Source organism: Podarcis vaucheri, assembly GCF_965113315.1.
Source record: "Podarcis vaucheri genome assembly, chromosome: 10".
Classification (NCBI taxonomy): Eukaryota; Metazoa; Chordata; class Lepidosauria; order Squamata; family Lacertidae; genus Podarcis; species Podarcis vaucheri.
The window spans coordinates 17,460,993-17,487,189 of record NC_138748.1 but is presented as its reverse complement, the minus strand read 5'-3'; the positions used below and the strand labels follow the sequence as shown (position 1 = coordinate 17,487,189).

At 41.3% G+C, this 26,197-nt stretch overlaps 1 protein-coding gene across 13 annotated transcripts in view; it reads right to left on the bottom strand.

Annotated features, from left to right (window-relative positions):
• The window catches only part of CADPS2 (calcium dependent secretion activator 2), a 367,142-nt gene that overhangs the window by 82,096 nt on the left and 258,849 nt on the right, over positions 1-26,197 (bottom strand). For 7 of the 13 annotated variants that reach the window (XM_082239470.1, XM_082239476.1, XM_082239475.1 and 4 more), the window contains exons 14-18: positions 22,462-22,563; positions 21,224-21,287; positions 18,898-19,021; positions 13,103-13,123; positions 4,630-4,733 (exon numbers count right to left, since the gene is read on the bottom strand). In XM_082239470.1, the coding sequence (XP_082095596.1) occupies positions 4,630-4,733; positions 13,103-13,123; positions 18,898-19,021; positions 21,224-21,287; positions 22,462-22,563 (415 nt within the window). The remainder of the gene's footprint in view (positions 1-4,629; positions 4,734-13,102; positions 13,124-18,897; positions 19,022-21,223; positions 21,288-22,461; positions 22,564-26,197) is intronic. The other 6 variants (XM_082239477.1, XM_082239479.1, XM_082239474.1 and 3 more) reach the window with 1 other exon arrangement.

Genomic DNA, 26,197 nt, shown 5'->3' with positions numbered 1-26,197 from the left:
GTCTCCTAATCAAAACAAACAATGTTGGAAATGTAAGGAAAAGGAGGGGAATTTCTTCCATATGTGGTGGACCTGTACTAAGGTTAAAGCCTACTGGGATATGATATACAATGAACTGGAAAAGTTTTTTAAAAATACCTTTATTAAAAAACCAGAGGCGTTTTTGTCGGGTATAATTGGAGAAGAAATCCCCCCAAAAGACATAAATTTCTTTATGTATGCTACCACAGCCAAGAGGATACTTTTAGCCCAGAAATGGAAGCAGCAGGAACTTCCAACATTGGAAGAATGGCAGATTAAAATGATGGAATATGCAGAATAGGTGAAGCTGACGGGGAAGATACGAAACCAATGTGACGAGCTGTTTGGAAAGGACTGGAGTAAATTTGTACAATAGATGAGAGAACACTGTAAACATTTGAGAACGTTTGCAGTTTTGAGTTAAAATATTTTGTAATGTTAATTATTGGAACCTCTTTACAATTATTAAGGTAAATTTTATAAGCATAAAAGAAGGTAAATACAGTGGTACCTCTGGTTACGTACTTAATTCTGGAGGTCTGTTCTTAACCTGAAACTGTTCTTAACCTGAAGCACCACTTTAGCTAATGGGGCCTCCTGCTGCCGCTGTGCTTTCGCCACACGATTTTTGTTCTCATCCTGAAGCACAGTTCTTAACCCGAGGTACTATTTCTGGGTTAGCAGAGTCTGTAACCTGAAGCGTTTGTAACCCGAAGCATCTGTAACCCGAGGTACCACTGTAGGTTGATTTAGAAATGCTAAGTTGTAAGTGAATATTTATGAAAGCCATCTCTCTCTCTCTCTCTCTCTCTCTCTCTCTCTCTCTTGTGATTGATTAATGGTCCGATTTGGTAAATGGCAGATTCTTATATTCCTATGTACCATTTGCATACTTCACCGGTATCAGCTACGGAGATATATGCTCCCCTGGATAATTACAAAATATTAATATACAACATTGTGGCATTTTCCCCTGAAACAACAACATTGTAGATGACTGATAAGGAATTCCTTAATGGTAGTTATTAGAAGTAACATATCATTGTGACTACAGTAGATATGAATGATAGCCACAGGTACTTAGACATATCTGCTAATAAGTCAGGACTCTTAAGAGTAACGAAGCATTGAGATACTAAAAATGTCCACATAGGTGTCACTCATATCCTTGACTCTTTTATGACTTTGGTAATTTTTGGCATGGGTTTAATGGCTGCAGCTAGAAAGGGAATATTGTTGACAGCTGAAAAAGTATTTTCCAAGACTGGTTAGCTCTTACAATGACCGGACCATTCTCTACCTGTTACTGAAGAAAATGGTAATTGGCAGCATCAAAAAGTATAACCGGTGCCTATGTGAAAACCAGAGGTCAGATTCTTCCTTCCTCTAACTAGAAATCTCAGATAAAAATACTGCAAAAATGAAATCAATTAAGAGGAAGAACATCAAACTATATAAATAACCATCTAATTAATTAGCCCAAAAGCTGAAATTGGGAGAAAAAGGCATTAAAAGATTTCCCTTTATATAATCTTCTCCCCAATCTTGCTTTGCTTTCGTTACTAAATATCTCATTTTGAGCATGTACTTAAAGCAACACACAATGCAGCCCAGGAAACCAGTCAATTTCTTTCCCATCTCTATATATCCTTGCAGAGAAACAATGTAGTGTGTGGGGGGGAGGGAATTCAATTGTATTGGAAAAATTCTCTTGACCCACTGATGCCTATGAATAAAGTGGTTAAACTAGACAGACAAATATCATAGACACAACGTTGTTCCATATAACAAGACACCAAAATGAATGCAATTAGTGATTTATCACATGCACTCTGAGAGGAAGAGAGAGAGAAATGTCATTGTATGAGATTAAAGGCTGATTTCTTTTTTTCCAGACTATTGTTTAAAATGTGTATTATACTATATGGCAGCACTTGCTACACAGCCGACAGAACAATACTCAGCAGTGGCTCCAATTTGCTGACTCTCTGCTCAAGACTGAAGTGACACACGGCATCTATCCCTTCTCTGCAGCTTCTCCCTGGGGGACCTTCAGTGATATGGGTTGCTAGATGAGCTTCTTTTCAGATTCCCTTATCCTGCTTGGTGGACAATTGTAGCCAAGTTGGAAGCCTTCATGGATCTCCTGGCTTTAGGTAAGTTTTAGTGCTCTATATGGGATACATATACATAAGGAACATGTGATCTAAACCACAGAGCCTAGGGCTTGCCTATCAGAAGGTCGGCGGTTCGAATCCCTGCGATGGATGAGCTGCCATTGCTCGCTCCCTGCTCCTGCCAACCTAACCGTTCGAAAGCACGTCAAAGTGCAAGTAGATAAATAGGTACCGCTCCGGCGGGAAGGTAAAAGGCGTTTCCGTGTGCTGCTCTAGTTTGCCAGAAGCGGCTTAGTCTTGCTGGCCTCATGACCCGGAAGCTGTACGCCGGCTCCCTCGGCCAATAAAGCGAGATGAGTGCCGCAGCCCTAGAGTTGTCCGCGACTGGACCTAACGGTAGGGGTCCCCTTTACCTTATACGATACAGGCTACGGGGTACCAACCTACTTGAGTCTAGGCCCTGAAAAGCTCCAAACATACCATGCACATTTTACCGTTTTTGTGTTCACAACCCAGTGATGGATTCATTAGTTTGATTTTATTGATGTGTCTTTTAAAGGACAGGTCTGGAGAAGATTTGGTCCTCTAGATCAGTGTTTCCCAACCTTGGGCCTCCAGCTGTTTTTGAACTACAATTCCCATCATCCCTGACCAATGGTCTTGCTAGCTAGGGATGATGGGAGTTGTAGTCCAAAAACATCTGGAGGCCCAAGGTTGGGAAACACTGCTCTAGATGTTGCTGGACTCCAATGTCCATCAGGTCGAGCCAACCGGCCAATGATCAAAGACGATGGGAGTTTCAGTCCAGCAACATCTGGAGGGACAAAGGTTCTCCAGTTCTTCTCAAGGCTGTTTGATGGCTCCATGAGAGAGGTGAAACTTAAAGGCAGAACCACACGGAGGAAAGAGAAGATACCAATATGATGGATTTTAGAAGGAAGATAAATATGGGGAAAGGAAACCATCAATGAACAGAGTTGATGCGACATGTTCGAAAGTGGTTAACAATTCCATGCATGGAACCATGAAAAAAAATGTCCTGCCTTGGTTGCGATGAGCTACATACCTCTTTTCCCTGAGGGAATCCAAAATTTTGGTAGTGTTGTGGGGGAAAAAAAGTTAAAATGGTTAAACATGGGTTTGAAGCCAGCAGATTACAGGTTCTCTTTTTCTACAAGGATACAAGATCTGTACTGTCTTTAATAGTATCAAGTTATTTTCAGTTATTAATATTTGGAGAGAGATATAATGAATATTTTTCAAGAAGAAATATTCATAAGAATTATAAAATGTATGTCTGTATGTAAAATTATTTCCAGAACTATGCACTAAAATTGCAATTTAAGAACAAAAACATAAGGATGTAAGTTCTGACATTTCCTATGACTCTTTAAAAAACGTTTCACTTTAATGCATATTTTCAGAAGACAAAACCCACATATATATTTTATTAAGTAATTATTTACAGAGTAACGCAGTGGTAATACTAGTGAAGAATACTAGTCCTCTTGGGAGTGCTTTTCAAATTATTGAAACAGCTGTTTCTTCAGTATAAAATAAAATATCCATAACAAGTTCACACATGACAGATGTAAGCTAAAATCTAGAATCGACAGTGTGAGATAAAAGCAGATGTTTTGAATGATCATATTTATAGACACCATATCTTAGTTTACCACTTTGTATGATTTCCCAGAATTTTTTTTACAAAAGGTTTTTATTTCAAAAAATATGAACTTCCTTCCAAGCATCTTTGCAAGCTAGTTGATCAAACTTTTAACACGCTTAATAACAACAATATTAATGCAAGTGTATGAAATATATTTGTTCATTTTGTAAAACAAAGGGAACTCTTAATTCTAGAAATATCACTGGTACCGTGTGGCTTCAGTGGAAGTTATTTAGGGATGTCTCCAACATTTGCTTCCCCAAAACAAATAGGACTTGCCTGTGAGCAGAATGCATGTTCATTCATTTAACAGAGCTTCCTCATGGACTGAACCCACTTTTTTAAAAGGAAAAGACAGATTAAATGGGACTGTGTCGTTGGTTAGCTTACAGCAATACTAAACGTGCCTCTGCCTTCTAACTTTTAAATCTAGTGTCATTCATAAGGGCCTCCCCTCTTTCTCTTCTGCTATTTATTTTAGTCAAGAGATGGGAAATTGGATCATTCGCACTATGCACTCTGTGAGATTTCGGGACTGACGACTAGACACATCTCTCCCTTTCCCTTCTGCTTTATCTGCTGTTTATATTTATTTATTTTTAATGTTGAAACCTGAAGCTTATTCAAGAGAAAACCCAAGTCGGGTTTTATTTCACTTCACTTTTCATAACCTTCAAAACTATTACGGCTCTGCAAATGTGAATTGCCTTTAACATATGTCACAGGCTTTCGCTGTAATGTTTTTTGACAGAATTGCTTCACACCGAGGCCATAGACGGTGGCTATTGAGCATTATAGTACAGCTAATGCCGTTATCCTCACCTCTGAATGGTGCTCTTCGTTCTGCTGTAGGACTTCAATGCAGAGCTCTGCTAAATGAATAACCTCTTCCAGCTTTACAGAAGGAGACGCTTGGTTCAGTGTCTCTGCAGTGAAAAGGAACACACAAATGATAGGATGATCACAGCTAGGAAAATGTGGGAACAGGAAACGTTCCAGAGAAGTGAGACAACACAGAATTTGATGACTTAAAAGGCTGACACTTTCAAGCACATCAGCCATGCTTTCAATATAGATAATGGCAATGTTGTTATGACCAGATTGCATGCATGCAAAAAAATATTTAACCCACCCCCCAAAAAACACCACTCTGTGAGCCCTTTCTAATTTAATACTTCAGATGTAACAGGTACATCTGCACTGGGACATCAGATGCTCAACTTTTGCCACACCCAAGTCTGAATCCTCTCCATTGTGAGCTATAGAACAAAAGCAGAGGTTAGTTGCTTGTTTTTCTCCTCTATCACACAATGGGCTGGTTTGGGAATGAAACTAGCTTTCCTCTAGGCTTGTGCATTCCTTGCTTCTCCCTCCTATGTGGTCATCCGAAGGAGTTTGGAAGCATATGTATCTGTTTTTGATCAACCGCAGCCGGCCATGTCGCTCAAACCTGGACAAACCGTGGCGAATACTACCTACTGCCGATAGAAACAAACCACCTTCAAACCACAGTTTGTGAGACGGGTAAGTTTTCACTAACCACAGTTACGATTAACCTCAGTTTAGTGCTCAGATGACATGATAAACTGCACCTAATCTAAGATGGAAGCCACAAATTACCTCCTCACAACGACACTGGAGATGTAGAAGGGACGCCTAGTGTTATGTTCAAATTGAGCTGCCTACATTGGGGTTCACAGTGGGTGAAAAATTGTGCTCTACAGGAAGAATTTATTTATTTATTTATGTATAATGTATTTTTTAATAAATATTTTCTTGGTTTACAAAAGTATGTGCAATGTCTCTTTCTCTCTTTCCAAGTGTACAGTGGTACCTCGGGTTACATACGCTTCAGGTTACATACGCTTCAGGTTACAGACTCCGCTAACCCAGAAATAGAACCTCGGGTTAAGAACTTTGCTTCAGGATGAGAACAGAAATCGTTCTCCGGCGGCGCAGCAGCAGCGGGAGGCCCCATTAGCTAAAGTGGTGCTTCAGGTTAAGAACAGTTTCAGCTTAAGAACGGACCTCTGGAATGAATTAAGTACTTAATCTGAGGTACCACTGTAACAGTTTCTACAGATCAGTTTCATTTGTTGAGACATTAGGATGAAAAGGGGGAAAGAGGTGGAGGGGGGAAAAGGTGAGTGGGGCTGGTGTCAGGTGGTGATGTTTCTATTATACTTTATATATGTGGGGTTTTGTGTCAGTGTTGCTTGTGCAGGTTCTCTGCTATTCACTTGTGTCCCTTTGGTGGTGAGAGAGGTTGGGGTTGGCCTAGGGTGTGGTTGTTTGTTTGTGATTGGCTGTGGCGATCTTTGTTTTTGTGTGTGAGTGGGGTGGGTGGGTGTTTTTGAATCAGGTTAACCATATTGATTCGTATGCCGTTGGTGGATTTTTGTCATTGTCTTGTTGGGCTGTGTATGTGATAAAGGGTAGCCACACTGGGGTGAAGGCGTCGTCTTCTTCTATTTGTCCCCATGTCAGTTTCAGTTTATTGGTTAATTTTTCTACTAAGGCTGTTTCCCATACTATTTGGTACCATTGGTCCATGCTTACTCCTGACAGGTCTCTCCAGTGTCTGGTTATGGTGTTTCTGGCTGCTGAAAGTAGGTGGGTTATGAGTTCCATTTGCATCTCACGCTATAACTGCACTGTTCACAGACTTTGGATGACACTCTATTAAATACAGTGGTACCTCGGTTCTCGAACGTAATCTGTTCCGAAAGACAGTTCGACTTCTGAAACGTTTGAAAACCAAGGCACAAAGGGCTGGCTGCAAGTTCATATTAGAAAAATTGGAAAACACCCAGCAGAAGCCGTTAGACTTCTGAGGCGCATTCAAAAACTGAAGCAATTACTTTCAGGTTTTTGGTGTTCGAAAACCAAAATGTTCGGCTTCCGACACACTTGAAAACCGAGGGACTACTGCATATCATTTTTATTCCATTTTTCGTTTTACAGTTTAAGATACTCATTTTACATCCTTAAGATATAAATGACTTCCCTTCTTCTCTTTCCATGGCTCATTTTTCATTTCATAAACCCCTGCATATTTTACAAAAACCATACCATTCAGTATTCCATTATTACATCCATCAGAACTTATTTACACTGTTGAATTGATCTTAATGCTGCCAGCATTTTCAGCTGTACACAGTTATTTCCCAAATATTCAATAAATGTTTTCTAATCTTCTTTAAACGTATGTTTTTCTTGTTCTCTTATTCTGTATGTTAAGTCTGTGAGTTGTGGGCCTTTGGATAACACTCTAAACCAGATATGAAGGAGCTCTGGCCCTCCAGAGAGAGGTGGGGGGGCGGTCTGGGTGTGTGAATCAGAGGTCAACGCGATGAAATGGCCGAGTTCATATTGTTGAATTGGTAGTGATGAAGCATCACAGACTCAGCAAATTCTTGCTTGTATGAACACAGCAAGGTTGCAGGATTTGCACATTAGCACAGACAAGCCTTTTGCTCGTGTATTTGATTATTGTGCCGTTGAACGAAAACCAGCATCCAATACAAAGATATATGCCACCGGCCAACTCACCGATTCTGCCCTTTGTTCTTTCAGTGAAATGAACATGCACTAAGAGCTTTAAATTACCGCAGAAGGCCTCTCACCACATACACAAATGGCTCTACTCTGCCTTCAGTTCAATAGTGCCTCTAGTGCTCTTGTTTTCCTTCAGACAAGTCCTTGTGAGCTTGGAGGGCATTTACATGCAGCCATTCTTTATAGAAAACTTGTCTGTAAAAGACCTCATTAAAGAGGTGCAAGCTTTTGAGCCATTTGTCTGGACAGAAGTCTCTCATTGTCCTTTTTCCTGGCCATAGCCTACCCTTCGTCCTTCACTTTGTCAGCCTTTTTCTTTCTTTTCTTTTCTCCATCCCCCTCCCCCAGCAAATTTGCACCGCTGCACTCGTTCACAGTTAGAAATCTGGCTAATTTCATCAGCAAACAGAAGCTAAAATCTGGTAATGTCATGATCCCAGATCTATCCCAGTCCTATTGAATGGCACAATCTTATCACTTTTTTCCCCAGTGTAGATATGGTAGATATGCTACTATAAACATTCATTATTGTTAACATGAGCAAACAAACCAAGGATGAAGGATGAAAAACAGAATGTGTATGGAAAACGTGCAAAAATTAACTCTAGGGCAGCGAGGGGCGAAAGCCAACCAAATTATAATGTCGTGTCTACTTTGGTATTTATGCATTTGAATTCTGCATTAAAAAGCCAGATCACTTAGTCAGTAAACCCAGATATGCACAAATTAAATGTACTCATTTGCCTGCATTCGTCTGGTCTCAAAATGAGGAGATTTGGGTAAAATTTTCATTTTGTTTTCCAACTATGTGCACATGTGTTAAGGATTGGGGACTAATTCATCTACAATATTTACCTGGAATTTTTTTGGAAAAGGGGCTCAAGGAAGAAAGGTAGTGTCAAACTCCTGAGTCGATTCAAAGTATTTACTAGATTGCTTACAATGCCAAAAAAGGGCAAATGACAAAAGCCTTTATTACTTTCTCAGGAGTGTTTTATAAACCAGCTCTGGACAGATAAGGCTAGAAAAAGGAAAAACAGGGAGAATTTGGAGGTACAGTGGTACCTCGGGTTACATACGCTTCAGGTTACAACAGACTCTGCTAACCCAGAAATAGTGCTTCAGAAATATTACCTCGGGTTAAGAACTTTGCTTCAGGATGAGAACAGAATTGTGCTCCGGTTCAGGTTAAGAACAGTTTCAGGTTAAGAACGGACCTTCGGAACGAATTAAGTACTTAACCTGAGGTACCACTGTACTTAGTATGGAACCACGAGAGTTGGTGACATGTAACTGAGGCAGTCCTGGGCACTGACATCACCACCACAGACAGTCCCATTGTGATTATATAAACGAACTTCAAGGTAAAACTTGCTCCCTTATTTTATGGTTGCTCTAGCAATCAGGAGAGCTATAAACACGTTTTAAAGCCCAATATGGTTGGGATTTTGCAGAATTCGCAACGAATTCTGTAATAGTCATCAGCTTCTGCTTTGCTAACCATATTGTACCACCCAAGTTTTGATCACATGCACAGAGATGCTAAGATTCTCTATGCATACAACTCATTATTAGGCCCCCACAGAATAGTTTTTCTTCCCCTGGAGCTGCCCTCTACTCCCCAGGAACTAGGTGGAAACTACAAGGGTGCCATGCAGGTAGAAGAAATGCAGATCTAGCTCCTACTCTGCGATTAAATGCAAAGAGTGTTTAAGCTTGTAATTTAATTTGCACCGGGATCAAAATGCTTTGAAAAGAACAGGAAAAAAAACCTTGTTAGAGAAACCGTGCCTCTCCCAGGGAGGAGGAGAAATGGGAGCACAACCCTGTCAGCAGCTCCCTTTTCACCACTCCTACAAATATCACTCAAAGCTATCACATCACCACCTTAGCCGTCTTTGAAAATGGAAAGTGACCTTAACCTCGGGGACATCACCAAGGCAACCCTTCTCTGTGCCGATTCGGCAGTAGCACCAAGAGTCCACGCGCACAAAAAGGGAGGAAATCCATTGTGCCTGGCATGGCATGTACGTATCACAGAGGCAAGACACCAATCAGTATGCTAGATGTGCACATTTGCGTGCGCACGTGTGTGGGTATCTCTCCCTCCCTCCCTCCCTCTCTCTCTCCCTCTCTCTCTCTCTCTCTCTCTCTCTCTCTCTCTCACACACACACACACACACACTGCTCACTCATAGGTGTGTGAACTTCAGAGAACATTGGTGCTCCAGTTCTGCTCTGGCCACATGGACAAGGAAAGGTCCCCTTCAAAGTTCAGAGGACTGAAATTCTAATCAACCCGTTCCCTGAAATTCTAGCCGCTACTAAGAAAACACGCTGAAGCAACATCACAAAAGCGGCAACATAAAATGTAGTACCCCACCACATTCTGGGGTGAAGTTCCTACTGCAGAAAAATATTTTTGAAGATTGTATAAATGTTTCAGCTTCACGTATGGAAGATTACGCATCACACATAACAAATTGACCACAATAGCAAAATAGACCGTTTAATGATAACAATACAATGCGTAGTGTTTTATTTTCTAAAAGAACCATTAAAATGTCACTGCTTTACACCTATATGTTACCCCAAGGTCCAACAGTGGCATTTTTTTCCATTGATGGCATCTCATAGAAATTGTTTAGAGTGTGGAAATTAAACTTACTGCCATTTGCCCTGCTCTTCCCTTAATCTCATTATGTAGTGTTGAGGAAAGATAAGCACTGGAATAAGTAAATAAAATAATACTGTCTGTGAGCTGACACTAGATGGAACACATAGTCTGGTGAGAAATCCACCAATTGAGACTGGTTATAAATGCTGTTAGGCTACTGTCTGCTGAAAGAAAATGAGCTTCAAAGAAGTCAACCTCAGATCAGGGTGAGGTGGGCAGTGGAACTTTCTGGAAAATTACACATTTTACTTTATAATTCTCCAGTGCTTCAAAATTCTGAATTTTCTTTTTCTTTTCCCCCCTTTTTTAACTTTATCCCAAGTCACGCAGCACTGACTGGGCTCTTTTGCTGTGTGCATCGGATCGCCCGCCCACCCTCCCTAATCTAGGGCAATTGCGTTGACCTTGCTATGCCTGTCATGGGGTCGTCTGCCGTTGGGGCAGGGGCCTGGTAGGAATTTTGTCCAATTGGCTGATTGGCTGGTGCCATTTGGTTTTTGCCTACTGTGTAGCAAATCGTCACAACTTGTAAGGTTGCAGTTAGGCATTGGTGAAAAAATTGGTTGGTGGAGGGGTAAGGATTGGCAGTGCTTGCCCCTCCAATGCTGCTGCAGAAAGGGAATTCCGTTAATTCCCCAATATCGTTTTCCCTGACTGGCTTTCACTGGAATCCAGAAGTCAGTTCTGTCTCGGGGCAGGGGACAGATAGTCAGAATCAATGCCTAAGCAACCACTCACATTTATGCAATTTAATAAAGTTGTGGCCAAAATTATGCTAAAAATCTTAAACAAAAATTGTGTGTGAATTGTGATTTATTTAGGGATGGCCTCTACATGCAAGAGAAATTTTAATCTATTTGTAATATTAACCAAGTGGCTCAGTGGCAGAGGCACATGCTTTGCATTCAAAAAGTCACTAGCTTAATCCCAGACATCTGGAGGCAGGGCTGGGAAAGACTGTCGGGTACCCTGGAGAGATGCTGCCAGTAGTCAGTGGAGGCAAGAGATCAGGGATGAGGAACCTTCAGCCTGCAGACCAAAGAGAAAGCAAGAGGTGGAAACTTGCAAGGCTACTTCCTCCCCTTATCAAGACCTTTGTCCCTTTGTGATTCCTCCACCTTTGAAATTCCCTGGTGTCACGGTGGAGGACGACAGTACCTGGGGCAAGACGGCGGGGTGGGAGCAGGAATGAGAGTCTGGAAGCCAGGAGTTAAGAAGCCAAGGGTCTGAGGGTCAGGAAGCAAGGAGTCAAGAAGCCAAGGGTCCGAGGATCAGGAAGCAAGGAGCCAAGAAGCCAAACGCAGAAGGCAGGAAACATGTTGCTGTGGCAAAGAGCTGAAGGGAAATGCTGACCTTATACCCCTTCCCAGCTCTTGCCACCAGGTGCTGTGAGTTACCAATCGGCCTCACCTGTGCGGCCGCACCTTGCCTCTTCAGAACAAATTTAGGAAAGCCCCAGTCCTACAAAGTCCTACCGGTCACAGGACCTGGCTCCTGCATGCACTCCTGACATCTGGAGATGGTCCATTCCTGCTCTCCTCCCTGCTCCCTTTGCCAATCTCTACAAATGATTTTTTGAAAAAAATTGCTTCAACATACACTTGATGAGAATGGGGTGTCACATGACTGAAACCGGTTCTGGGATGGCTTTTGGGGGAAAAAAGCTTTCCCCAAAAGAAAAGATCCCAAATGACCAGCCCAATACTGCAATACAGCGGTACCTTGGTTCTTGAATTTAATCTGTAATGAGGGTCTGTTCGACTCCCGGAATGGTTCAAAAACCAAGGCACGGCTTCTGATTGGCTGCAGAAGCTTCCTGCAGCCAACTGGAAGCTACATCAGATGTTCGGCTTCCAAAAAACGTTTGCAAACTGGAACACACACTTCCGGGTTTGCGATGTTCGGGAGCTGATTTGTTCGGCAACTAAGGCATTGGACAACCAAGGTACCACTGTACCTCACATTGCTACCCCTAGATATTTCTCTGCAGAAAGAACACTGCTGGTGATCAAATTGGTGGTTGTTTCAGCTTCCATGGAACTGTTGGAAAAATGAGGAGATTTTGGCCCTGCACGGTTCCCCAGTGTAGACTGATATTATTTAAAAGGCTGTAGGATATTAATCAGCCAAAGGCCTGGTTGAAGAGTTTTCACCTGGCGCCTAAAATATATATAATGAAAACGCACGGCAACCTCCCTGGGGAAAGTATTCCACAAGCAGGGGGCCACTGCAGAAAAGGCCTTTTCTCATGCAGCCACCTTCTGGATCTCACATGGAAGAGGCACACGAAGGAAGGCCACAGATGGTGAACGCAGATTCCAGGATATTTTATATGAAGCGAGGTGGTCCGTGACGTAACATATAAGTGTAAAGCTACTGCAGTGCCATTTTAATTGTTCATTTAGAAAACAAAACACTGCGTATTGTATTGTCATCATTAAATGGTCTATTTTTATACTGTGGTCAATTTGTTATGTGCAAGATGTAATCTTCTATAAGTGAAGCTGAAACATTTATACAATCTTGTAAAATATTTTGTCCATGGTAATAACTTCCCCCTAGAATGCGTCTGCCGGTGGGATAACTTGAATTGTGATAAACATTAGCCCTCTTCAAGCATAATGCTAACAGTTATGGAGAATATGTCATCTTGGCTCTTGCATGCCCAGTGCAAATGTCTAGGGGGAAGAGGAAGCCTTCGCATGAAAAGGCTGACACGTGATATGGAACTGTAGATCACATGGAAGTCTGTATGAAGGTTCCCACCTTTCCGACATTTGAACTGGATGTGGAGGGGCTACTTGGCAGAGATCCACAACCTTGTCACAAGTTCTCCTTGACTACAACACATAGAGAGGGCTCTTCTTCCATTTTGATACAATGGTCCCGGTGACTTAGCCAAAGGCCCCATATATACTTAGGTGGCAGTAAGTCCCATAGGTCTTACTTCTGAATAAGCATGCATTTATTTTATTGTTGTTACATTGTACAATTAATAAAGCCGTAATGATCACTTAAATACATGCATGCATACATGCACACAATTAACACAGCAGTCACCTGGATCCTTTTCATTTGTAGCTTAAATGAAAGGGCACAAAAAAAGGGAGGAGGGAGAAGCGGAAAATAGTAGTATTAGTTTACCTCCATTATGTAAGTCAAGCTGTAATGTATAAGAAATCAGTTTATTCTAGCAACCAAAAATATGCAACCTCTTTAACATCCTGTTAAAAAGAAACAAATTCATCCCGATAATCAAGTTCACAACATAATTTTTATATGGGATCAGCAAGAAAATAAATGATGTCTGTGACTTTATTTTCTATCCTATAATGGGCATTATATTTCTTCAAATGGAAAAGCCTGAACAGTGTTTTTGTTAATTTCTATGAAATATGCTCTGCTATCAACATGAAAACCCATTTTCTGCGATTAATAATTGGATGTTTTTTCACAACCAAAAATAATGATTGGAGTAAATGTACTGCAGATGTAAATCAGAGAAAAAGATCAACATTTTTAAACATTCCATTGACACCAGCAACCAACTGAACTGATACTGGGTCAACCAAGCTTCTGTAGGCCGTCCGTCAGGTATGGTATCTATTTTGCTAAGAAAATGGTAGTATTTGATGACTGTGGGTACTCTGAATTAAAAACATATCCTGACATTGTATGCCAAGAAAAACTGGATTGTGCAACTTGAATGAATTATACATACTAAGCAAATTCACATAGTTTTGCTTGTGTTGAATTGTTGTATTTCTGATAGCATTTCTGCAGGGCTGCAAAACTTCACCCCTGCCCTGACTGAAATCTGCATCATCAACCCAGATAAAGAAATCACTGTCTACAGCTATCCTTTCCTGTTATCTACAAATTAGAAACTATTTCCAAATAACTACAGGGTATATTATTATTAATAAGTCACTTATTGTTGCTTACTACAAAAAAAAATAGTCTCAAAGGGCCTTTGTGAACATAAAGAGACCACTGACATCTTATGAAAAAGCTGATATAACAAAAGGTTTGACGTCAAAAATCTATAGAATACTCCTGGATACAACTAAAAGGAATGACTTGGGGATAAAAGCATGTGACAGAATTCAGTCTTTCAGTGACAGAAGAAAATTGAAAATATTTTGGAAGAATACTGGTACTTAATGCTTATGAGAATAGCAAAAATGTGTCAAAATATATCCAATAGGTATTGGAGATCTAAGAGAGGAAAAACAACACTGACTTATTATTGTAAAGGGTATCAAGGATACAATTATGGTATGTGAGGCAAATTAATTCCCCAGCAATGTTACTGGGAGAAATAAAGGGGCAGGTTCAAAAGGAACATGTTGTGTTAGTTGTGAACATGTTAACAATAGCATGCGCTTCACTGGCTAAAGCATGGAAATCAGCTTGTTGGCTAACTCTTGGCCAGTGAAGGAGAAAAACATGGGATCCTATGTTTATAGACAAGCTTACAGTTAATAAATGTTTGAGGAAAAGAAGAAATGCCTGTACACAAATCTTCTTAAAAACTGGATTCTGTTTGTAAAATTTTGGAACTGAAAAATTAGGCCCTATGGGCATGTTCACTTTGAAAAGGAATTGCTATGCATAGTTCCATATGCATATCCATATGAAAGGATACAGTATTTGGAGCTATTTAGAGAAAAAACTAGACAGTGGGACAGGGAGCAACATGTGGGGATAGTGGAAAGAAAGACCTTTTTCTCCCTCACTCATGATTCCAGGACCCAGAAACACCAGGAAGCTGAATGTGGGAATATTTATTAACGCTACCAAACTCAAGTCTTCCCATGTTTCTGGATGAAATAATGTGATATTTTTGTTATTTACTGTATGAAAGAAACCTTTAACTAAAGAGAGAGTTAGGCCTCACTTATCTTTTGTTTCCGTTTAGGTTTTTGTACTTTACACTGTTGACTCAAATCACTTAAACGCAATAATCTGAGCCAGTTATATGGCCTTTTCCCCCCTGGGCGTGTCAATATGGAATTCCTGTTTCCGTCAAGAACTAATTCTGTTCTTGCTTTTCTTCCCCACAACTCAAGGGGGGCACATATAGGATCCTGCCTCCGCCCCACCAGTCTTCCACTCAGGCACTGACGCAGGTATACTTGGCTGCAGCTCATGCCCTGGTCTGTGAGCTTTCTTACCTAGTCCCCACGACAAAAAAATAAATAAAAAATACATTGTACTTTTTAATGTGACTCCTTTTTCACATTTCTGTAAAGTTTCAGAGGATCTAAGGAATGATATATTTATATCACCTGTAAACAATGAGCTCCACACCAAGATTACTTTGCTTGACTCTCAGCCCAGCTTGGGTGCCTTCTTTTAGAAACTTTCTATTTTTACACCAATTATGCCAAACAAGCTTGTTAAAAACTCTAGATAATTGAACAGCAAGAGCCCCCTGCTGCAAGCATGCATAGGATGCTAGCCGAAGGTGAAAAGGTATCTTTCTCATTTTCAGAAAGATCCACATATATCCTCCTTCATTTAAACACAACATGATATCTTAATTAATTATGATAAACTGGTTACTGAGGTGCTTTCATGTTGTTATTCCCATGATATAATATTGGTTGCTATAGTGATGAGATGGCTTTATTTTTTTGGTTAATCACTCAAGAGATTGGCTAACTCATGTTTGTCAGTGATGGTGAAGAGACGGGAAAATAAGTTAAAACGAATTGTTAAATACAACCGGCACCATTCCTCTCCCCTGCTTTTGGTATTATTTGTGACTACAATTTCAGTCAGGCTAAAAATAAACTGTTGCAGAATATACTGAGCATGTGATTAGAAAAATAATAATCTATACAATGGCCTCCACCAAATTATGAATTTTAAACAACTCATGTTATTGTTATGCTTAGTATGAAGACGTTGCAAATTACCTTCGCCAAGAATGGAGACTCTCCCAACATAGCAGGAGAGAGAGAGAGAGAGAGAGAGATGGAGATAATCAGATATTGATGGGGGAATTTCATTATCTGCATTCCTCTTCAGTTGGAAGAGGAATCAGGCTCCCATCTGCAGTTTGCCTGGAGGTCTGGCACTCGCTTCCCCATGGAATGTGAGGGCAGGCAAAGACACTGGGTGCATGGAGCACTCTGGCTGCCACAACCCCCCCCCAATCCCGTTCCTGGAAGCACAGGTTATCCTGCTAATTGGACTTTAATTGGAGTAAACTACAGGTGCGTGTCAGAGACGATGAGATAAGAAACCGCAAATACAACCCAGCTACAAGGATGTGAAAGGTTTGGATTGAGAGCGGATTTCATTAGGTGAAAGAGACAATACGGGGAGGGAGCCCAAGGTTTGCTTACTTACGGTTTTTCTCTACATTCATGATATGGCAACCCTCTGCCCCAGAATGCAAGTTTTATTTTAAAATATCTGCACAAGTGAGGATGGAAGAAATTGGAATAAAGTGGTACCTCGGTTTTTGAGCGTCTCGGATGCAGAACGTTCCCAGAAGTAATTGCTTCTGTTTTTGAACGCTTTTTGGAAGCCAAACGGCTTCCGCTGAGTCCCCCCCCCCCCAATTGTCTCCATTGAAATTGCAGATCGCCCTTTGCGTCTTGGTTTTTTAACGTTTTGGAAGTCAAACAGTCTTCCAGAACGGATTACGTTCAAAAACTGAGGTACTACTGTATAATGTGGAATTTAACAAAATTGGAACTGCATGTTTGAGAGAGAGGAGCTGAGAGGGAAGGGGTGAAGAAATGCTGTGCTTTGAAAATATAGAGCAAAATCTTCCGTAACCTCCATTATCCACAAAGGAATGTGTATGAGATAAGGATAAATGGGCATAAATCAGCAGGAGGAAGGAAAAGATTCTACCAGCTGTGAGAAGAGAAGTTTTTGGATTAACTATCTGCAGTCTGGATTCAGACCGCTCTTCCTAGGCTGGAAAAATGGCAAAGGTGGCTTGTTTATTGGAAGGCAAATCACGGGACGAAGCGATGAAGTGACTTTTGGAAACTGTGAGATAACAGCTTCTCCCAAGACATGACAGGAACCATCAACAGTTGCAGGAGTAAAGGATACAGCACCCATATATGGATGGGAAAACATCATGGGGGAAATTGTCACAGGCAGGAAAGAATGAGGATTACAGCTGAAGTTATTCACTTAAAACTTTATAAATTACCTATTATACCAACACAAGTTGAAATCACAAGATAGTAGCTGTTATATAGGAGATTCTTACATCTGGATGGAATGAAAATTATTAACAATTTGGAACACAGAAAAAATATAGAAGAATGAACTCATCAATTCTAGCATGCAGGGGGCCCAGTTTAATTAAATTGTATAATTTGACATTTGAATAAATGGCATTAATTGGATAAAATTGGGATTGTTATAATGGGGCTGTTATTGGAACAATATTGGTACACACACACACACAAAATTGTTGTAAACTACAGCATCCATCATCCCTGACCATTGTCAGGGGCTGACTGGGGCTGATGGGAGTTGGAGTCCAATAACATTTGAAGAGCACTGAGATGGGGTAGGCTGAGATGGAGATGACCAACAATCTGATTTGGTGTGACACAGCTTCATATGTTCCATACTTTGCTTTGCAAAATAACCCATTACAACTCCATCATGTTTCCGATTTCTTCTTAAAGATTATAGGTGATGGTGGAATAAAAAAACCACACCACAGCATCTTAGGTAATGTGGAAATATAAAGCAATGTGAAATAGACAATAAAGTGCATGTTTACAATTGTCAACATTTCTGGAAATGGTCTTGGGGAGCTCAAGCCCCAACTGATTATCAAGTTGATTATCAAGTCAGAAACCTAACATTTTCCCATTTAACCATAGAGATGGTGGAAATCTGGCAGCGAAAAAATGTACAGATGAATATCTGTATCATCCTGTGTTCCTTTGCAAGTCTTGTTGCATATAAAGAAGATGATCTGAAGGCAGCCTTGTTTAGGGATTTTTTAAAAAAATGTTTAATGTTTTATCATGTTTTAATATGCTGTTGGGAGCCGCCCAGAGTGGCTGGGGAGGACTGGCCAGATGGGTGGGGTATAAGTAATAAATTATTATTATTATTATTATTATTATTATTATTATTATTATTATTGTTATTATTATTGTTATTACTATTATTCACCAACAATTCTTGATGTTGCAAGCCCCTTTATTATATGTTATATAAATGTATCTGGTTTCTATTCAAGATTCAAGATTTAAATGATTATTTATCATCTGAGACACCCTGCCCCACCCCTGGGGGTTAAAACACTACTCACACAAAAGGGAAATTTCAAAAAAGTCCACTCTCTCCTATTGGAAGAAAGCTTTCTCTAGCTTCACAAGTAAGTGAGCCCATTGGCTGAGGGCTCGAGATGGATTTCATTATGTGTATTAATAAACAAGGGGCAACCTGGGAATTGGAGCTAGGTAAGGGGCTATATTCAATGGCTCCGGAATGCCCAGTGTCTCTTCCTTATGCAACTAAGTTCAAATGTTAAAACTGGGCAAGAAAGTACCCTCTAGAATGGGTTGATTTGGGCCAGTTATGCGACACACAAAACTGCCCTTAAAATAAAGGACAAAGGAGAACTTCAGCACAAAGCAAAGATCACTCATTCAAGCGCGGTCCCAGGAGGTATATTAAAGCCATGAATAGGAAAAAGCTCAGTAGTTCACCAGCTGAGATTTTAATGAGATATTTCTCCTTGCTGTGGTACAGGTTTTGCTCAGGAAAGAGAAAAGGCTGCTCACAAAATATATTCAGTTAATAGGCGCCGATAGCTTTTGCAGCCACTCTGGTAGCTAGCTGATTGCTGTACTAACCTTCTGTTTTGGCATAATCTGTAAGCCGAGTGTAATTGATCAAGGCTGCTTTCTCCAGACATTTTCTAACCACTTTCTTCACTTCTTCCGCTGGTATGGGAGTGGCAATATCTTTCATTAAAACCTGCGTCAAAGACAGTGCTTGAGTTAGACACATTACCATAACCCCCCAAGAGAAAAGGTTCCAACATATACTAATAGTTGTTTTAGATTTGCTGGCAATTAGAGACTGAAAGAAAAGGAAGTCGCTAATCGACTTAGCTATTAATCTCTGCAGATTTGAGTGAAAAGCAGCCGTTTAGGCCGTAACATTGACTTGCCCACCTGCAGACGTAATTTCTAAATGAAACACAAGGCTAAAACAAGTGTTTACACAGTACTTAACATACATGTTATCTTGTAATATTTATAGCCGTTCATAAGGTCAAACTATCTTTACATTAAAGATTGGGGGCAGGGGAAAGGATGAGAAAACATCAATTGGCTTGAGTTCATCTACAGCACTTGTAGGGAGCTTTCACATGGAAGTTTATGTGGTGGAGTGGTTAAGAGCAGTGGACTCGTAATCTGGTGAACCGGGTTCGCTTCCCTGCTCCTCCACATGCAGCTGCTGGGTGACCTTGGGCTAGTCACACTTCTCTGAAATCTCTCAGCCTCACTCACCTCAGAGAGTGTTTGTTGTGGGGGAGGAAGGGAAAGGAGAATGTTAGCCACTTTGAGACTCCTTCGGGTAGTGATAAAGCGGGATATCAAATCCAAAAAAATCTATTGTGGAATAGGGTGCTGCTCCTACTCAGAAGCTTTTCATGGCATCTGCATGATGTCGTCATCATCAAAATGCCAGTCCATACTTTTTCTTTACTTAAATCTGGATTTGCCCTACCACACAAATTCCAATAAGAAAAATACCTCATTGCCGGCACAGGAAAATAATGGTGGTGGCAGGTGAAGGGAAGGCCACAAGAATGATACCGGAGACTGGTATTGGGTTGACACAGGCCACAAAAGAGTAGGTGCGGCTAAGGCAAGACGATCAGCCAATATTTTATTCAAATTGGTAAAAAGGTAAAGGTAAAGGACTCCTGGATGGTTAAGTCCAGTCAAAGGCGACTATGGGGTGTGGCGCTCATCTCGCTTTCAGGCCAAGGGAGCCAGCGTTTGTCCACAGACAACTTTCCAGGTCATGTGGACAGCATGACGAAACCACTTCTGGCACAACAGAACACCATGACAGAAACCAGAGCCCACAGAAATGTCATTTACCTTCCTTCCACAGTGGTACCTATTTATCTACTTAAACTGGCAAGCTTTCGAACTGCTAGGTTGGCAGAAGCTGGGACAGAGCAATGGGAGCTTACCCCATTGAAGGGATTCGAACTGCCAACCTTCTGATCGGCAAGATCAAGAGGCTCAGTGGTTTAGACCACAGCACCACCTGTGGTACCTCTGTTTGAACTCATGCCTCCTAGGTCTGAATTTAGCTCTCCGGACATCGTTCATGAGCTTCCTAAGATTTCTTGAAGAGTCTAGCAATGGAAGGTATTTAAAGCAGTATGCAGTAAAGGCAAATTTCCTTAAACACGGGTTATAATGGATAGTCGCCACTGATAGCCTTATACTGAACTAGGTCAACCTGTAGACTGATCCAACAGACTTTTACTTACGTTTTTTAGGGATTACATTTTATGAGTATGAAAGACTTTACTCATTTCCATGGAGAATTCCTCCATAAAGTATATTGCTATGTGAGAGAATTCTAAAGATATGAATCCCATGACTGATTTAAAATAGTCTAAAAATATTTAAAGTCGGTGGCGCTGTGGGTAAAAGCCTCAGCGCCTAGGGCTTGCCGATCGAAGGTCGGCGGTTCGAATCCCCGTGGCGGGGCGCGCTCCCGCTGCTCGGTCCCAGCGCCTGCCAACCTAGCAGTTCGAAAGCACCCCCGGGTGCAAGTAGATAAATAGGTACCGCTTACCAGCGGGAAGGTAAACGGCGTTCCGTGTGCTGCGCTGGCTCGCCAGATGCAGCTTTGTCACGCTGGCCACATGACCCGGAAGTGTCTCCAGACAGCGCTGGCCCCCGGCCTATAGATGTGAGATGGGCGCACAAACCCCAGAGTCTGTCAAGACTGGTCCGTTCGGGCAGGGGTACCTTTACCTTTTTACCTCTACTCAACTGATTCGGTACTAAATAGGTGTCTGCCCCCCCCGGGGGGGGGGGAATTAACATTTTGGAAATAATACCAAAGTTTGTAATGTGTACACTTTGGTCAATTTCTAAAAAATACACACGTACTGGAAAAACTTAAATGAAACTCAGAACGTACCCTTTCGAGTAATGAAAGTGTAGCTTTTAACGCTCCTTCTGGACGCCCAAAAGGGAAACAATACCTTAAAGATAGACAAAAGATAGACCCTTTATTAGAAACATAAAAGTGTACAGTTGGAAGGGACCCCAAGAATCATCTAATCTAGTCCAACCCCCCAAATTGCAGGAATCTCAGCTAAAGTTGCACCTCTGTGTGACAAGAACATTTGTATATATTTCTTTTAAAATTATTTAGAAAAATATGTGCTCCTTTGGGGGCATAGGTGGGTGGGCACGAGGGACAGAACCCCAAAGTTATACAATTTCCTGCCCTGAGCGGTATAATTGACTCTCTCATGCCAATCATTTAGGCATGCTCTCAAAACACATTTATTCATGGATGCTTTTAATGTGGGTGTGCAAGGTTTAAGGCTCTTCATTTCTATTGGGATGGCTTCAAGATGGAACTGGGTCAGAAGTAAAATGTGTACTACCCCAATTACTAGTATTGTTTGAGATTTCATAGAGGTTTAAATCAACAAGATTAACAAGTTAGCAGTGCAATCCCACACAGAATTACTTAGAAATAAGCAGGCTACATTAAGGTTTATGGGACCTGCTTCCAGATAAATGAGTACAGGATTGCAGCCTTAATAAACTTCTACATCCTCAGCTTCTAATAACAAAGGTATTGCATTTTCTTGCCCAAATATTCTTAGATTATCTGCATGATTTTTGCCCTGTCCTTGTGCTTTCTCTTGTTACCATATAAAATATGTTAAGATATACAGAAACGCTACTGGTTGTAAAGTTGCATTTCACATTCCAAATTGCTATGACATACCTAGTGTAAACAATTCGCTCTCCACCAAGGAAAAATAGCAATGACTGATAGGCAAAATCAGTGTTAAGTGAGAAAGTTATATTTTTTTAAAGGAGGGGTCATTTGTGCTATATATTTTTGGTCTGCACTATCCATGCTTGCAAGTCTCTGATCTGTTTGCATAACCGGCATAAATTGGTACAGAATGGGCAAAATTCACATGCGACTTGCAACATTAGGTAGAGTAAATGTCTGATTCTTTAAAAAACCAACTGATGGGAAGAGTGATATTCCTCTTCAAAAGCCTTAGTTGGTTTATAAAAACTGAACGGCATTCAAATTTAAGATTGCACCAGGATCTAAACCCTAATTTACCATCTCCTTCTTTCCTCATAGCAATAGGCATGTCAAACTTGCAATATGCAAATGTTTACCTGAAGTGGCTAATCTGGTTTTCCAAAAGAGAAGTAAGCCTTTCCTTAATATCTTCAAACTTTTCTTTCTCTTCAATGGTTACCGTTCCAATTCCATCTGGTCTGAAATGTACAGGTTTTTAAAAAACGCATCATAAGTTTAAAGACAGAACAGTGGTAATCGTGTCTTAATTCATTAATGCATCACCTTGAAAACATAGGCACTTAGAGTTTACCAGTTATAATTTCACATAACACTTCAGCATCAAAAGGAGTAAAGGGGACAAAGCCCTGATGGCAATAACACAGCCTTTTAGAAGTCATACACTACCGAGACAGCTCTTTGAGAGGAATGGTGCAGCAGAAGTGTGAAATTAAATAAGCTGCTAACTGTGTCACGTACATATAATAGAGGACACAACAATTGAAAATAATTAAAATACATTTTCAAGGTGTGAAGAGGAGTCCAGTTCAGAACTTAAAGAGCAGTGAGCAGTTAAGAGCCACTAATATTGTGGCCCACAGAGACGACAAAACAGGTAGAGCGGAATGAGGTTAGAAGCTGTTCAATTTAAAGCCTAGTTCCTAATGGACCACATGTCTGACAGTTTTGTAATGTATATACATTTTGCATCGGTTCATGAAAATGCTACGAAAGAAGGCTTCTCTGAGCACCCTTCCATCACAATATTGACTTTGATCCCAAGCTCCACAATTCCCCTAATGTGATGGTAAGCAAGGGTGACGCCATCGAGAAAACAATGTTCAACTATCATGCTCTCCTTAGGGATACTGCTTCACGGCTGGTCCCAGTCTCTTGTTCTTTTAAATTAGAGATGGGGAACCTTCAGATGTTGCTGGGACTCCAACTCCCATCAGCTCCAGCCAGCATGGCCATTCTTCAGATGATGCGAGTTGTAGGCCAACAATATATGGAAAGTCGCATGTCCCCTACCCCCGCCTTTTAAGTATAAGCAGGGCAGAAGGCAGTGAGGTCTTCCTTCTTTTGTATGGATCCAAATCCCTCCTTGTCCATTTAGAGATGTGGTTAAATGTCTTTACAGTACTCAATTATGAAATCAAATCAAAGCTGACCACCTGAACTTTATTATATTGGACCCATTTTTTCAGTACTTTGCTGTTCAGTTTGGATCCGTCCACAAGAGTATATATGTAATGCATTTTTCCTTCTCTGGATTATTGGCCTGTGACTCAAATCCTGTTAACGATGTCCATGTGCAGAACAGAAGGTAACTTTAGGTGACTTTCAGATGAAATCATTCTGATTTATTTGCCACACAAAGTCTGCAGGGAGATTTGGCGACGTCGGCTCATTGTCAAGCATCCATTTCCATTTGTTTGCAAGGAGGTTATAAAATGTCATGTCAAGTAATTGCTATCCCATCCTTTCCCAGGCATTTTCCCCATCGCTTTCCTTAGTGCAAAATTGTTTAGTGACTTTATTTTGAGCGGGTCTGTTGCGCGACAGCACCAAATCAACTTTAATTCAGCAACCTGAATTTACAGGTATTTGATGGAATAGCACCATGGCCTTCATAATTCCCCATCATGTCCTCTTCTCTTGGTTTGGGTTGTACCCTTTCTTTTTCCACATTCCTTAATGCCTGCTCATCTATGACAGCATAAGTACACATGTGTATAATAACTGTTAGGTCACTGAACTAAAAAAAAAAGAGACCAGTCCACGTGATCTACTTTGTCTTACAAACAGAGAACTCAAATAAAACCAGTCAGCTTGAGCTCAATTGCGATTGGCAACTTTCAAAGTTAATAGCTTGGTGCAATGTGTGCCAGATTTATGCCTTATCTCCAGAGTATACCCCACCTGGAAAGTCCATGTTGCACACCGGAGAATGCAACATAAGCATCAAAAGTAACACATACCACCTGCAGTTCTTTGGATTCATCCTTTTGTAGCGGAATGCTATTCTTGGCTATTGTTTGTGTGTGTGTGTGTGTGTGTGTGTGTGTGTGTGTCTCAGAATGAGGTCTGGCAGGATTCATCGAAGTACACAGAATGTTGGCAAAAGGCTTGCAGAAATCTGAATATCTAGCCATTCCTTCAGCCGCATAGAATACACAACTGAATATGGTGTAAAGTACAAAATCTTTGTCTCCTTTATTCATGGATTAGAGTAGCCCAGAGCCCAGAGCACATGGCAACATGTCGTGTGCCTATTTAGAAATGTCAGTTCAAATGCCAAAAAGCAAGAACAAGAGATCCTCTCCTAAATTTCTGGTCATTTGAATCTCTCTCTCCACCCTCCCCCCCTCTTGCATTGTGGCAAGATCATAATAAGTGTAGATATTGTCTACAGGGCTGATAAGAGTCTCTGCCAGTGGTAGAAACTCCCTACCTTTGCTGTACAACTTCAAGAGCTAGAAGCACACCTCCTGTTGTACATCAATCCCATCTCTGATTGCTGAGGGTGACACAGTGTTTCCACCCCCATCGTTCAGCCCGGACATGGAGGTCCAGCTCCGAGGGCCTTCTGGCAGTTCCCTCCCTGTGAGAAGTGAGGTTACAGCGAACCAGGCAGAGGGCCTTCTCGGTAGTGGTGCCTGCCCTGTGGAACACCCTCCCATCAGATGTCAAGGAAATAAATAACTACTTGACTTTAAGAAGACATCTGAAGGCAGCATCGTTTAGGGAAGTTTTTAATGTTTGATGTTTTGTCATGTTTTTAACATTTTGTTGGGAGTCACCTAGAATGGCTGGGGAAACCCAGCCAGATGGACAGGGTATAAATAATAAATTATTATTATTATTATTATTATTATTATTATTATTATTATTATATGCAAACGCTACTACCAGGGAAAAGCCCAATGGGACATTGCATGTGTGGGTGCAATATTATATATGAAAAGGGTACTCTCTGACCTTCCTCCTATTTTCACACTAATATGAACGTAGTTTAAAGTTATGTAGACAGGGACAGACTGAGGGTTCTGCCCTTAAATATTTGTACAGTGGAGCCTCGCAAGACGAAAAGAATCCGTTCCGCGAGTCTCTTCGTCTTGCGGTTTTTTCGTCTTACGAAGCAAGCCCATTAGCGGCTTAGCGGATTAGCGCTATTAGCGGCTTAGCGGATCAGCTGATAAGTGCCTTAGCGGCTTAGCGGATCAGCTGATAAGTGGCTTAGCGGATCAGCTGTTAAGCGGCTTAGCGGATCAGCTGATAAGCGGTTTAGCGGCTTGGGGAAAAGGGGGGGAGGGGAAAAAAACCACAGGAACTCGCAAGACATTTTCGTCTTGCGAAGCAAGCCCATAGGAAATTCATTTTGCGAAGCACCTCCAAAACGGAAAACCCTTTCGTCTAGCGGGTTTTCCGTCTTGCGAGGCATTCGTCTTGCGGGGCACCACTGTACATCTATTTACAGAAGCCAGCAGAGGGGCCCTAATCCATGTTGGATCTCTAGCATGGAAGGACAGGGGGGTTTACTCTTTGCTCCCTGCAGTGGGTTAGAACCAGACTGGGCCCCTCACAACTCCTCTGTCAACCCACTTGGTCCTTCCTCTGAATCCTGTTCTTTATTCCCTGCACAATGTCCACCATGCTTGCTGGGGCTAAAGTGAGATCTAAACTAAGGTTAGTCCTCTCCAGCACACACTCTTACTGGTGTGCTTTCGAACTGCTGGGTTGGCAGAAGCTGGGACAGAGCAACGGGAGCTCACCCCGTCGCGGGGATCTGAACCGCCGACCTTCTGATCGGCAAGTCCTAGGCTCTGTGGT